Raw genomic sequence first — 14,432 nt, 5'->3', positions numbered from 1 at the left:
ACAGAATTTCATGCGCTGGGGAGTCACCAAGTTAAACAAGGCCCCCATTGTTTTAGTCAGGGAACAGGGCAAACAGCAAAAAGTCAGCTACTGGAACAAATCCTAAAACTCACCCCAACTCATCATGTGGGCAAAAACTAATGAGATCTTTCTGAGCAATAAATACAAAATGTTATATTCAGGCAATGGCAATCAAAGAAAAGAAGGAGTAGCCAGAGTATTCAACACTAAATATGAGGCTGATCTTCTATAGCAGGCAGTCGCAAGTAGAGTGATATGAGCAAATATGAGAATGGGGGACTGGACAATGAGACTTATTTGTGTCTATGGTCCCACAGAAAGTTCTACTAAGGTAGAAGTGGAGGAAATTTTTAAGGCTTTAGAGAAAGCAACTGACACAATGAAAAAGGAAAAGTTAGTCCTTGTTGGAGATCTAAATAGCAGAGTAAGAATGATTGCCAGACATACAAAAATATATTGGGAAAATTTAGAGAAAAGAGCAAAGCTAATAATAATGGCAAATACCTGTTGGATTTCTGCCATTGCCTTTGCGGCAGCAGTTGTACTTGCCATTTGGAGGAAATGCCAACTGGACCTCTAGGTGTAGATAACATTACCCAGTGAAACACTACCTTCTTAATTAGTTGCTGTCATGTTTAGCCTTCATAGCAAATACTCCAGTTTCTGTCCTCTCCTTACTTCTCAAATGCAGTGCAACAAAACTCTTCAAGAGCATGCCAACTACACTGTAGTGACCTAGATCCTTCCCATGTGAGTACAACAGAAAACGTTCTGAAGGATGGCCAACAGTAATCAATCAGAGACTCCCAACCAGCTAGTAAATAATACTGTCGCCACTTACTATAAAGTGGTATAGTGTGTCTATAGATCCTTCAACCACTCATGTATGGGATCAGATGAGTGAAAAGGGTTAGGTTTTTTTACTGTGTATGTGGGGTGCAGATAAGGACTGAGATAGGTTTCTTTTTTTTTTTTGATGAGTTACAGAGCTGTAGTTGTCTGGGAATGCTTCTAGAGGAAGGCTGCTTCAGAGAACATAAGTGGAGAGCAGAAAGAGGAAAAACAGAAGCAGGTTAATTGTGTTTGCTGTTGCACAGTAAAGAGGTGGTGGGCAGCTGCAGCTCTTGTATTAACAGGTGCAAAAGAAAGTGGGGAATTGCCAGTTCACTGGAGCAGTCACCATGAAGGTACTTATAGAACAGACGGTATTAAGATACATCACCTACAGGGATGTGACACTCTATAATGGGCAGCATGGCTTTGTAAACGGTAGGAACTGTCTTACTAGTTTTAGTAACTTATTCACATTTTATAATAAGGTGACAGCAGAATTGGATAAAGGTAATGCAAAAGTATGAGACTGCTCGACTTTGCCAAGGCATTTGACAGAATATTACATGGAAAACTATTACAAAAAATGGAGAGTATGGAAATGGATATGAGGATAGTAGCATGGACAGGGTGGATGGCTGAAGGACAAGCACCAGAGAGTAGATATGGTGGATTCTAGAAAAATGATGGTGACTAGTGAAGTATCTCAGGATTCAGTATCAGGGCCACTACTCTTTAATTTGTATATCAATGACATAGGGAAAGATTTAAGAAGGAATATTTAGTTGTTTGCTGATGATGCAAAGCTGGGGAGAGCAATAGTTGATAAATGTGATGTAGATATCCTGCAGGATGATTTAAATAAATTGGCATGATTATCAATTTAATGTTGAAAATGTAAGGTTATGCACTTCGGTTGAAAAGGTTGCACATGGTGTATCAGATTGATGATATTGGTTTGCAAGAAATTGCAAACCAATATCATCAATCTGATACACCATGAGACAACGAGTGTGGTATGAAACATTCTTAGCTTATATAGCAAGGCTTATATGTTGGTTATACATAACTGGTAATTAACTTAAGGAAATTACAACGTATAAAACGGATATTAATTAAACTTCAATGAATACCTTCAATTTCCATCTTCAGGAACATACAAATATGGTATGTACATGCAGGCACTAACAAAAGCAAATGAGGAAGAAGGCAAGAAACTAATATTGTTCCTAAAGTCCTAATGGTGCCCCCTAGTGGGCTAATTGGGTTGTCTTGGCTGTTGGGCTGAAGTTCTTATGATGCAAATACGTAGTCGGTACATGAAAAAATATGGTAACTTGATAAAGAATTCTACTTCTGTACCACTACAACCACTGAACATGGTAGTCAACCTCTCTTCCGTAGTTTTGAAGCCTGAAGCACTCACCGCACTTTCACGTAGCCACGATTTCGCCCTAGCTCCTATAAGAATACCTGCCAAGGAAATAATGATCCAAATAGAACATGGATCCGCAACCTTCCTAACCATATCGATAACAACGTCTGACTGGATGTAGCCGGTATTCTCACCAAAGCAAGACCTCCAAAAACCAACTTATCCAAAGAAGAATATGCAGCTCTACTAGAAATGAAGAAAAACAAAAAAATAGTAATCACGAAAGCGGATAAGGGAAAGGAAATGCCACAGTGGTTCTCAACCAAAAGGACTACACAAGTAAGCTTAAGGATTTATTATTAGACCGTACTACATCCCTTTCTACTAAATATAATCCTACCAGCTCTCAGATTAGAACTCTTCACAGACTCCTTAAGAAGGTCACTTCTTGGCCTGTGGAAGTTACTAACAAACTAACCCCCCCCCCCCCCCCCCCCCCGATTATATGGACTTCCAAAAATACATAAACAAAATGTGCCATTACGTCCCATAGTGGATGGCATTGATTCCCCCACACATAAATTAGTCAAACATTTAGCCAAAGCACTCACACAGTATACTAGCAACACACCATCACACATAAAAAAACTCAGCCCACTTCAAAGCCAGTATAGAAAACCTCTCACTCCAACACACTGACATAATGATCAGTTTTGACGTCTCCTCCCTATTCACAAAAATGTCCCACTCAAGGAAACCCTAGAGCTCATCCAAACCAAATTTCTGACCAATATCTCAGCCCTATTTCAGTTCACAATGAACTCAGGCTATTTCGTTTGGCAAGGAAAATTCTACAAACAAATAGAGAGGAGATCCATGGGTTCACCACTTTCTCCACCCTTGGCCAACTTCTTTATGAAGACCTTTGAAGAGAAAGCCTTAAACTCTGCCCCACAAAAACCCACTATTTGGCTTCGTCACATGGATGATGTGTTTGCTATTTGGCCACATGGCTCAGATACACTCCACGTCTTCCTAACACACTTAACCAACCAACACCCCAGGATCCAGATCACCTTGGAAAAAGAGGAAAACAACACCCTCCCCTTCCTAGATACTCTAATCACTCCCAGTCTGATGGATCTTTGGTTTTCTCTGTTTATAGAAAACCCACCCATACAGGCAGATACATTCACCAGCAATCTCCCCCCCCTCACAACAATATCGGGTTATTAAAACACTATATAACAGGGCAAAATTAATCTGCACAGATGACAATGCCCTAACCACTGAACTAAACCACATCCTTAACACTTCCTTAGCCAATGGCTACAACCCCCCAAAAAATCCAAAAAATACTAAACCCAGTAAACCACACACCCCCACCACCCCTTCACAATAAAGATTACACTAAATCTATCATCATCCCCTACATCTGGCGCACCTCTGAGAAAATAACCAATATCCTCAAAAAATATGACCTAACTTCTTGTTATAGACCATATAAAAAGTTGGCATCCCTTATCTGCTCTATCAAAGACCAACCACTTCCCCTAGACCTACCTGGTGTATACCAGGACCCTTGCAGCTGTAAATTGTCCTACTTTGGCCAAACAGGCAGGACAGCGAATATCAGGATTTCAGAACACAAAGACTACATCCGGTTTCACCAGTACAGCCACTCTGGGCTTCGTTGGAAGAAAACAAAAATAATACACTGCAGCAAGTTCAAGTACGAAAGATTATTCATGGAATCATCAGCGGCTCTAAAAAACGTTTCAAACCTCAACAAATTTGGGTGCATGAGACTGCCCCAAAATTGGGAGACTTGCATCTTAAGAACTTCAGCCCAAAGGCCAAGACAACCCAAGGGTCACCATTAGGACTTTAGGAAAAGATTAGTTTCTTACCTTCTTTCTCATTTGCTTTTGTTAGTGCCTGAATGCACATACCATATTTGTATGATCCTGAAGATAGCAACGTGACTTTGCCGAAATGTTGAAGTAGTCATTAAAGTTTCTTTTAATTAATATCTGTTTTATGCATTGTAATTTCCTTAAGTTAATTACCAGTTCTTAGCCTAACAATGAAAAAATGAATTTATAATTTCAAAATTATTTTTATTTTTCAACATAATCTCCCTTATGACTAATACATTTAGTCAGGCAATGCTCCAGCACCATTATTCTGTCCCTCTAGTGGTTCTCTGTAAGATCTGCAAAATTTTCTTCTTCGAAGAAAAATGCTGACCAGCAAGGAAGAATTTTAGTTTTGGGAAGAGACAGATGTCAGAGGGAGCCAAATCAGGGGAATAGGGTGGATGTTCCAACAATTCATAGTGCAGATCTCTTAATTTTCCTATTGCCAAAACACCTTTGTGGGCAGGTGCATTGTAATGATGAAATATGATTTTTTTCTTCTGCAAACCGGGCCTTTTCTCATGAATTTTTTTGTCTAGTCTGGTTAAAAGATCAGAATAATATTCCCCGATTATTGTTTTACCCTTTTCAAGATAATTAATAAGCAAAATGTCTTTAGCATTCCAAAACACCGATACCATAACCTGTCCTGCTGAAGGAAACGACTTTGTCTTCTTTGGCACTGACAACCTGGCTTCTGCCCACAGTTTTGACTGCTGTTTGGATTCTGTGTATAATGGTGAATCAAGTCTCATCCATGGTAATAAATTGACACACAAAATCATCTTTATTCCTGTTAAAATGCTCCGAACACTGTTCACAGATTTTCATGTGAGTGTGTTTTTGATCTACTGTGAGTAAGCGCAGCACTGTATATTTATTATTAGAGCATTGATAGAACAATGTGCTTTTGTAATCATTAGATCGTTTGCTTTACAGAAGTGGAGTAATTGTTCTCCTGTCATTAAACTCTTGGTATCCAAATTTCCCCATCACATCTTTTTTGTCTGCTGTGAACTGTCCTATTTTAGCTTTAAAATCTCCCATGAGTTCTCTGTTCTTGGAATTATCTACTTCCTGTTGTAGTTCTTCATAGAAATTTTCTATTTCTTCCTCTGAATGGTTACTATCTGGTGCATATATTTGGATTATTTTAATTGTTTGACCTTTTTCTTTTGTTTGAAGTTTGGCTGTGATTATTCTAGGAGACACTGGTTTTATTTCAATTACTGAGTGTGTAAATTTCTTCTCAATTAATAATGCAACTTTCTTCCTGAGAAGTATAGTCTTCCTTCTGGTAAATTCATCTCCACACCAATGTGTCTTTGATAAATCTAAAATACTCCATTTCAGTCTTTTTAAATTTTCCTGGACTAACTGCATTTTTCCAGGTCGGTATAATGATTTTATGTTGAGGGGTGGCTATATGTTTGACATCCTTGGCTGACCACATTGCTGATTTCTAACCTACTCTATGTGGTCTTCGAGCAGGCGTCAGCTGTCCCATACACAGTAGCACTATCTCAGATTGTAGACTTTCTCCGGCTCATGTACATTACTGGCATAATAATGTAGCCGCTTGCCATGCCTCTGCTACATCCTTTGGTCTATGGCTCTTTGTTTTTTATTCAGAGCAACCCATTTCAGTTTCTCTCATCCGCCACCCGGGCGATGCACCTGGCAGGAGTGTAGTCTCCCCCAAGTGTGAACTGTAGACTAAAATACACAAACATGATTGAAGAAAAAATGAAAGAGTTTAATAACAGGAACCAAACCTTGGAGGTTCAGTGGCAAGCCCTGAAGAAAACACTGACTGATTCAGCCAGAGAGGCTTGTGGTGAGGTTGTCTGTAAGGACAGAAAAATGGAGTTCTGATTCTCTGATGAAGTTGCTGGCAAATAAGTCAGTTTGTGCTCTTAGAGAATACAGAGACAAATGTAAGAAAGCTAAACACTGTGTAAAACTAGCTAAACAAAAATCATGGAAGGACTTTAGTAAAAACATAGAAAATAAATATCAAGAAGGTGGCAAGATTATTTGGAGGTTGTTGAAGAAGCTCAGAAATGGAGGAAAGGGTGCTGTGAAAGGAATTAGAGATGATAAAGGTGACATGAAAACAGGAGAAAAAGATATCCTTGAAGTATGGAGTAATTACTTTGAAAAACTGCTAAATGAAACAAGCAGTGATGACAGCACAGTGATAAAAAACACTGACCAGGCATGCAGTCAGGAATACATATCCATACTTGAAGTAGAAAAAGCCATCAAAGGCTTGAAATGTGGAAAGGCAGCAGGAGTAGATGATATTCGACCAGAAATGCTCAAGTATGGAGGTATAAAAGTCTTACAGTGGCATAATTCAGAAGGCCTGGACAGAGGGACGAATTCCAGATGATTGGAGTAGAGCTCTCATAGTACCCATATATAAAAAAAGAAATAAAATTGAATGTGACAATTACAGAGGTATTTCTCTATTGAGTGTTCCTCTTAAGATTTATGCAGGTATACTTGAGAAAAGGTTGAGAAGGATTGTGAAAGAGAAGCTTGGTGAAGACCAAGCTGGATTCAGGCCAAATAGAGGCTGTCAGGATCAGATTTTCACTTTATGACTGATAATTGAGAAATCATGGGAATATAATAAAGATCTCTATTTATGTTTTGTAGATCTGGAAAAGGCATATGACAAGGTGCCAAGCAAGAAGCTATTCAAAATGCTAGTTAGATGGTGTCAATGGGGCATTATATCAAGCAATACTTAGACTGTATTTGACTTGTACGTCAGCAGTTAGAATTGAAGGAAGTATAGGAAGGTGATTTAGTGTTGAATCTGGTGTCAGACAAGGATGTACATTATTGCCTCTCTTATTCATTATCTATATGGATTGTATTATGGAAGGAAAGTGGTATTAAACCTGATATCAAAATTGGAGATGTTAATCTAAGCTCTTTGCTTTATGCAGATGATGTTATACTTCTAAATAAATCCGCTACAAGTCTGTAAGATTCCCTGACTAAATTGAATACTGTACTGGATACAATATATTGTACTATATTGTACCCAGTACAATATTCAATTTAGTCAGGGAATCTTGCAATATATTGTACTAGATATGGTATGAAGGTCAGCATTAAAAAGACAAAGACAATGAAAATAGGCAGAAAATTTGAAAATATTAACTGCAGTGTGAATGGAGAACCTATAGAACAAGTGAAACATTTCAGCTACTTAGGCAAGATTTTAGTGAAGATGGTAAATTAAATATGGAAATAGACAACAGAATTAACAAAGCTGGTATGGTAGGAAGAAAACTGAATAAATTCATATGGAATAAGAGAGCAATTAGCCAAAACACTAAACTAGCTGTATACAAGATTCAAGCAAATTTTAACTTATGGATCTGAGAGCTCGGTCAGAAGTAAAACGCTTGACCAAAGACTGGAGACTGCAGATATAAGAGTCCTGAGAAAGATTAGGGGCATGAACAGAAGGCATCAATGGCAATATGATATTAAAAACGATTATATTAGGACAGAACTTGATATTGTTAGCATCCAGGAATGCATTAGCAGAGCTAATATCAAGTGGTATGGTCATTTAAACAGAATGGGAGAGGAAAGATTAGCAAAACGTGTTCTCTGCCAGGTTGGTAGGAAAAAGACCAAGAGGTAGACCAAGATATAGCAGAATTGATACAGTAAAAAAGTGTTTTAGAAGACAGAAATATAAGATCTGATAATTTGGAGTCTTGACAGGTTATAGACTGATTTGGAGGAAAATTGTTGATAAGAGGTTGGTAATGATGTAATTTTTCATGTAGTACTATCATATCCTATACACCCCTTGAGGATATATATCAGGAATTTGATGATGATGAAATAAGACCGGGGAGGGGGGGGGGGGGGGGTAAGAGAGTTTGCTAGATGTTTTGACAATTTATAGTATGAAGCATCAGTGGCATCTGCTATAGGTATTATGGGGAAATTGATTTTGAGTAAACTGTAAAGCTTGGGAGGGGTTAGAGAACTGAGTTTTTTGTGATGCCGGGGACCAGGAAGAACAATTTTTTAAGTTAGCTTTCTAATTTTTTAATTTAACTCTGCATATTGGTGGAATTGAAGTCAAGCAAGCAGTAGGCAGAGTGATCTCAGAGAATAATATCCATTTTCCAGTTATATTCAGTGGCATTAAGGATGACTATGCATTATCCTTATCCACTCTGGTTATGACAATACCTGTTTTTTTTTTTTTTTTTTTTTTTTTTTTTTTTTTTTGTAGCAAGTTGGCCTGAAGATTGATTACACTTGGAGGTGAAGACTGGGAAAAGATATTGGCAATATTAAGTATTATGATGTCTATTTCCACAGTTAAGTGACAGATTCTGCATTCTATGTTGTACATTTGGTCTAGAACACACACACTTCTTTCAGTGTGATGGCAAATTTGTGGCTGAGGCTTAGAGTACTGACAGCATCTTCGTTGAGCCTTTTTGAAAAGAAATTGTCAAAACAGCTAGCAAATTCTGTTGCCCCCCCCCCTCTCACTGACCTTACTACATTCCATATAAAAACATCTACCCATTTTAAAACTTTGACTGAAAATTTAACTTTAAATAATACAGATACATAAGCAAGCTTTCACATCATCTCACTGTTTTCCAATATTCCCTTGAATGACATCTTAACACTCTTAAAAAAACGTTTTTCCTTCTGATATCTTAGATCACTTTTGATTTGCTACTAATTCTGGTTATTTTTCTTAGAGGAACAACATTTACAAATAAATAGATAAAGGGACTGCTATGAGTTCCACCTTCTCACCCCCTCCCACTTGCCAATTTTTAAATGGAAAATTTTAAAAAATGAGCATAGACTCAGCCCTCCTGAAACCTTCTGTGTGGTTAAGATATGTAGATGATGTGTTCTTTATTGAGGTAACCAAGGAAGGAGTCTAATGTGTCTGGACCATGAGGCCATATAGAGATCATCTACATATCTTAGCCACATTAGATAATAACAATTGTAATTTTCCTTTTCTGTCATCGAAGAATACAGTTTATGACAGAAAAAGAAAATAACAATTGTTTACCCTTCCTACACATATTAGTGACATGCCTTCTGAATGGTAACCTCGCCACTGTATTACAGAAAACTCACACAGGCAGATGTATTCACAAACTTTCCCACCAGCACCCTTCTCAACAATACTGCATCAAATCAGTAGAGACTACAATCTTTGTTCCAGTGGATCCTCTCTTTCAACAGAACTCAACCATATACACAACACCTTCCGATCCAATGGCTATAGTGCTTACAGAATTTAAAAAAAAATCAATTCCTCTGTCCCCCCCCCCCCACTGCCCAAATCCTTGCTCATCCTTTCAGAAGGATTTTAGAAATGCTATCACCATCTAATAGGTACACTGGCATAAATAGCCAAGTTTTTTAAAAAGTACAACCTCTACACAACTTTTAAACAAGTTTCACACTGGAAACTTGCTACCCTTAACTGTGCTACCAAAGATCAGCTCCTGTCTCAGTACCTAGAGTATATAAAGTACCCTATTCCTATATGTAGACATACTTTGGAAAGATAGATAGATCAGCCACCATCCATTTAGATGAACACAAAACGTACATCTGAAATCATATCTATGGTCAATCTGCTCTTGTGGATGAAGCATTGGATACCACTCACATGATCTTCTGGAAGAAACCACCATGCTCCATCACAGTAAATTTAAAAAAAGACTACATTTGAAATCTGCAGCAGCACTCAGATATCATGCATGCAGTATTTTATCTACTTTATACAGGTTACATCCATTGGACAAAAAGGTGTCACAAAGGTAGCTGAGGTCACTCTTATGGGTTGTTCATTGGTACAAATAGCTGTGGCTTGATGAGTAAGTATTTTGAGGATGCCACTTGGTGGGATGGGTTTTGATGTGATCCCTTATGTCAATACCTTCCTGTGTATGTGGGTTTTCTGTAAAAGGAAAAGAATAATGAGCTATTAGGAAGTCATGTCACTAGTGTATCTAAAAAGGAAAGGCAATTGTTACTTTTTTTTTTTAATTTCTATCATGAGGTTTATTTAGGATGCTGGCTGTTGACACTCTAAAAATGTATCTGGGACATGAGGACAAACAGTAAACACATCATCAACATAGCACAGCCAGACCATTAGTTTGAGTGTAGCTGTATTGAGTGTTCGGTTTTCAAAATGTTTCAATTAAATGGGGGGGGGGGGGGAATTAATAAGATCAAGGATCTCTGCCTAGTGAATAGTGAAGTAATGTCAAGGCTCACCATGACGTCAGAATTTGTCAATGTTGAATTTTTTATTAATGTTTTGAACTGTTAAGGAATTTTTAATAAAAAAGGAAATGTTGACTGTATTGAAGAGGGGGGGGGGAATATTTATGTAGATTTGTTGAATTTATGTTAACATTTATGTTGAATTTATGTTGATTTGTTACACAAATCAACATACTTCAATAAATTTCTGGATAAATTCAATAAAATTTCTGGAATATCTACTTCTATAACACCAAATTCTAATCTCATCAAGTTCAGTGTTTAGAAGAGTAAAAGATAATATTTTCATCTCCAATTTTATATGTGCAGGAAAACAGAGTACAGGGTGTACAGTCAAAAAATGACACTGCATAATTCAAAAGTACTTATTACAACATTTATTTTCATAAATTTTTCCTTACCCTTTCAATAATATCAAGAATATCCAAACAGTGTTTATTTATACAATTTTCTGCTACCTCTACTAACATATGAATAGCTGCTTTCCTAATTTTAACATCTGATACAGTATCCAGGTGAGACAGAAATGGAAGAACTACATGGTCAATGATTTCTCCCTGAAAGAGTAATACAGATTACATTGAAACTGGTGTGTATAAAAAATGCTTAGTATAATTATACTTTTGGGAATAATGCTAAACTGAAATTACCTATAATTTTGAAAACTGGACATGTTTCAGGAATTAATGAAAGTATACTGAATGTTATTTGGGGAGGGAAGAAAAGTAGAAAGGGAAAATGTTTTAGAAAGTCTCCCATTCCCCTAGTTCTCTTTCAATCTTGAAAGAGAATTGAATTTCAATTCAATTAATTTCAATGTTGAAAAGTTTTTCACTTGGTTATGCCAAGTATAACAAAAAATCTAGAGTAGTTTAGTAATAAGGTGCAACATCGTTTGACTATTTGTATATGGAAATACGACTACTGAGTTATTTCAACATTGGTATCACTTCTGGGTCTGGCTCCTAATGATGAGACCTCAATAAAGAACGAAACTGGTCTGGATAGTGGCCCTTCTCGTAATGCATAGCAATATACATGTCCATAAGGATATATGCATTGCATTATGGGATACTAAGGCAATTGATGTGAAGTCATTAGCCTCTATATACAAGTAGCCCAGTCATGAAGCAACTTCACGTGCAAACTCTGTTTGCTTACACTTGGGTAAAGGATGAAACCAAGAATATAATCTCTTGGTATCTCTAATTTATAGTATAACCAAGCGGAAAAACTTTCAATATTTATTTATATATATATATAAAATGATTCTATACTTGATGTGCTATTTTTGAATGATGTAGTTTAGTTATATTTAATATCCTTTAATTCTTTCTTGCTATCCATAATCCTGATAAAAACAGAGCATAGCATTGGTGCAATTGGTCAATGTTAACAGATTTCACTGAGGATGTGGATGTCTTTTTTAATCTGTGAGTATTATTTTATGTAACGAAAATCACATGTTACATTCAGCAATAACTATCAGGAAAAAGAAGAAGTAACTATAGCATACAACATTAAATATGAAGATAATCTTCTTGAATGGTAGGCAATATCAAGTATGGTAATGTGGGCAAATATCAGAATTGGGAACTGGACAAAAAGACTAATTTGTGCCTATTGTCCCACAGAAGGTTCTATTAAGGAGGAAGCGGAATTTTTAAGGCATTAGATAAGGCAACTGAAAAAGAAAAAAGGAAAAGTTGGTCCTTGTTGGAGATCTAAACAATAGAGAAGCAAATGATTACCAGACATATAGAAATATTTTAGGAAAATTTGGAGAAAAGAGCAAGAAATGGACTAGTTATTACTAACACTATGTTTCAACATACAAATGTGCACATATTCCATGGAAAGAAGAAGCAAGAAATAAGAAAAGTCACATTGACTATATTATTGTTGCTAGCAATGTTTTTCCACTGGCTCAGGACACAAGAGTACACACAGTATTTGAAATTGGAAGTGATCACCATTTAGTTTTTTGAGGAGGATAAAACTAAATTCCATATTGAAAAGAAGAGTGCACAAGAAAGTTTTAAAATAAATCTAAGTTGATCAGATTTCAGAGATAAAATGCAGACTCAAATACACAAATATAATTCAGGAAAAAAAAAATGAGTGTTTAGAAAAAAGAACCAAACCTTTGAGATTCACTGGCAAACCTTGAAGAAAAGACTGATTGATTGATTCAACCAGAGAGACAAGAAGTTAAAGAGGCAGTCAAGAAAAAGAAGAAAGTGTATCAAAAGGTCCTCATAACTAAGTCAGCCTGTGCTCTTAGAGAATACAGAGAAAAATGTTAAAAAGTGAACACAGCTAAGAACACAGAAAATAAATATCAGGAAAGTGGTAAAAATATTCAAATTATTTAAAAAGCCTAGATCTGGAGGAAAGAATATTCTACAAGGAATCAAAGATAATAAAAGTAACATCACATCAAAATCGAAGATAAAAATATTCTAAATGTTGGGAAGAATTACTTTGAAAGGTTGATAAATGAAACAAACAGTAACAGCCAAGTGATAGAAAACACTAAATAGGAATGCATATTATTAGTTAAAGGAAAATAAGCCATTAAAAACCTGAAATGTGGTAAGGCAGGTGGAGTAGATGATACTCAATCAGAAATACTCAAGTATGGAGGTATAAAAGTTTTAGCCTATATTGCATAATTCAGAAATCCTGGTCAGAGGGTTAAATTCTAGATGACAGGAGTAAAGATTATTATTATTACGGATGACTCCAGGGAGTCCTTAGACTCATCGAGGGAGGCCCTAAACATCATGTCCACACAACTATACGACATTCCCACAGTATCTATCATACTTTGCCTTGAACTCACTCACCGTCATAGCACCCACAAAAGACTTTGGCAGCTTATTCCACTCATTTACCACTCTAAAAGTAAAGAACCCAGCTCTAACACCCTTGCTAACCACACTCTTGTCCAGCTTCCATAGGTGTCCCTTAGTTCTCCCACCACCAGTCCTGATCTCAAAAATATCCTCTGAATTAATCCCATAGAAAACCTTTAGCAATTTGAATGTCTCAATCATATCCCCCTTTTCCGCCTATCAACTAATTTCTGCAACCCACAAATCTTCAACCTGTTCTCATAAGGTTGATTCCATAGACCTGCTATCGTCTTGGTCACTCACCTCTGGATCCTCTCCACCTCCTCCCCATCAAGAAGAAACCTAGGTGACCAAATCAAAAGATGTCATAGTATACATCTATAAAATGGGAAATAAAACTGAATGTGAGAATTAAAGAGAGGCTTCCCTACTGAGTGTTCCTGGCAATTTATAAAAGTATATACATGAGAAAAGTCTAAGAAAAATTATAGAAGACAAATTTGAAGAACAAGCTGGTCAGGTCACATATAGGTTGTCAGGATCAGATATTCGCTTTTAGACAGAAATTATATTTTTGTCAGAAATTATGGGAATATTACAAAAATTTGTATTCAAGTTTCATAGATTTGGTAAAGGCATATGACAAGATGTCAAAGTAAAGCTGTTTAAAACGCTACAGTAATATAGCATAAATAGGATATTATACCAAGCAATGCCGAGTCTATATTTGAGTTGTAAGTCAGTTAGAAATAAAGGAGTTACAGGATGGTGATTTGATGTTAAATAAGGTGTGAGACAATGGCGTACATCATCTATATGGATCATAATATGAAGGAAACTGATGTCAAACATATCAAACTTGGAGATGGTAATCACAGTTCTTTATTTTATGCAGATGTTATATCTGTATCTGTTATATATTATGCAGAAAATGGGGTGCTTAAGGGTCAAAGCTGTATAACTGAGACGAGACCTCCACATGGCCTTTAAAGGAATGAGGAGAACCAATCAGGGCTACTCACCTAATCCAATCCTCACCTTCTCGTGGTGCACCTTGTTAGGTATCTACCTGGATACTGAACAAAGGAGGATGGGCTGGAAATTTGGGAT

General features: G+C 36.7%; 1 protein-coding gene across 4 annotated transcripts in view; it reads right to left on the bottom strand.

Moving 5' to 3' along the window:
• gig (TSC complex subunit tuberin) overlaps positions 1–14,432 on the bottom strand; it is a 943,661-nt gene that overhangs the window by 552,204 nt on the left and 377,025 nt on the right. For all 4 annotated transcript variants that reach the window (XM_090415521.1, XM_090415523.1, XM_090415524.1 and 1 more), the window contains exon 17: positions 10,866–11,021. In XM_090415521.1, coding sequence (XP_090271647.1) covers positions 10,866–11,021 — 156 coding nt within the window. The remainder of the gene's footprint in view (positions 1–10,865; positions 11,022–14,432) is intronic.

Source organism: Typopeltis vanoorti, chromosome 3 (assembly GCF_054136105.1).
Source record: "Typopeltis vanoorti isolate ZY-2024b chromosome 3, IOZ_Tvanoo_1.0, whole genome shotgun sequence".
Taxonomy (NCBI): domain Eukaryota; kingdom Metazoa; phylum Arthropoda; class Arachnida; order Uropygi; family Thelyphonidae; genus Typopeltis; species Typopeltis vanoorti.
The sequence above is the reverse complement of the archived record's forward strand: the minus strand, read 5'-3'. Positions and strand labels throughout refer to the sequence as shown.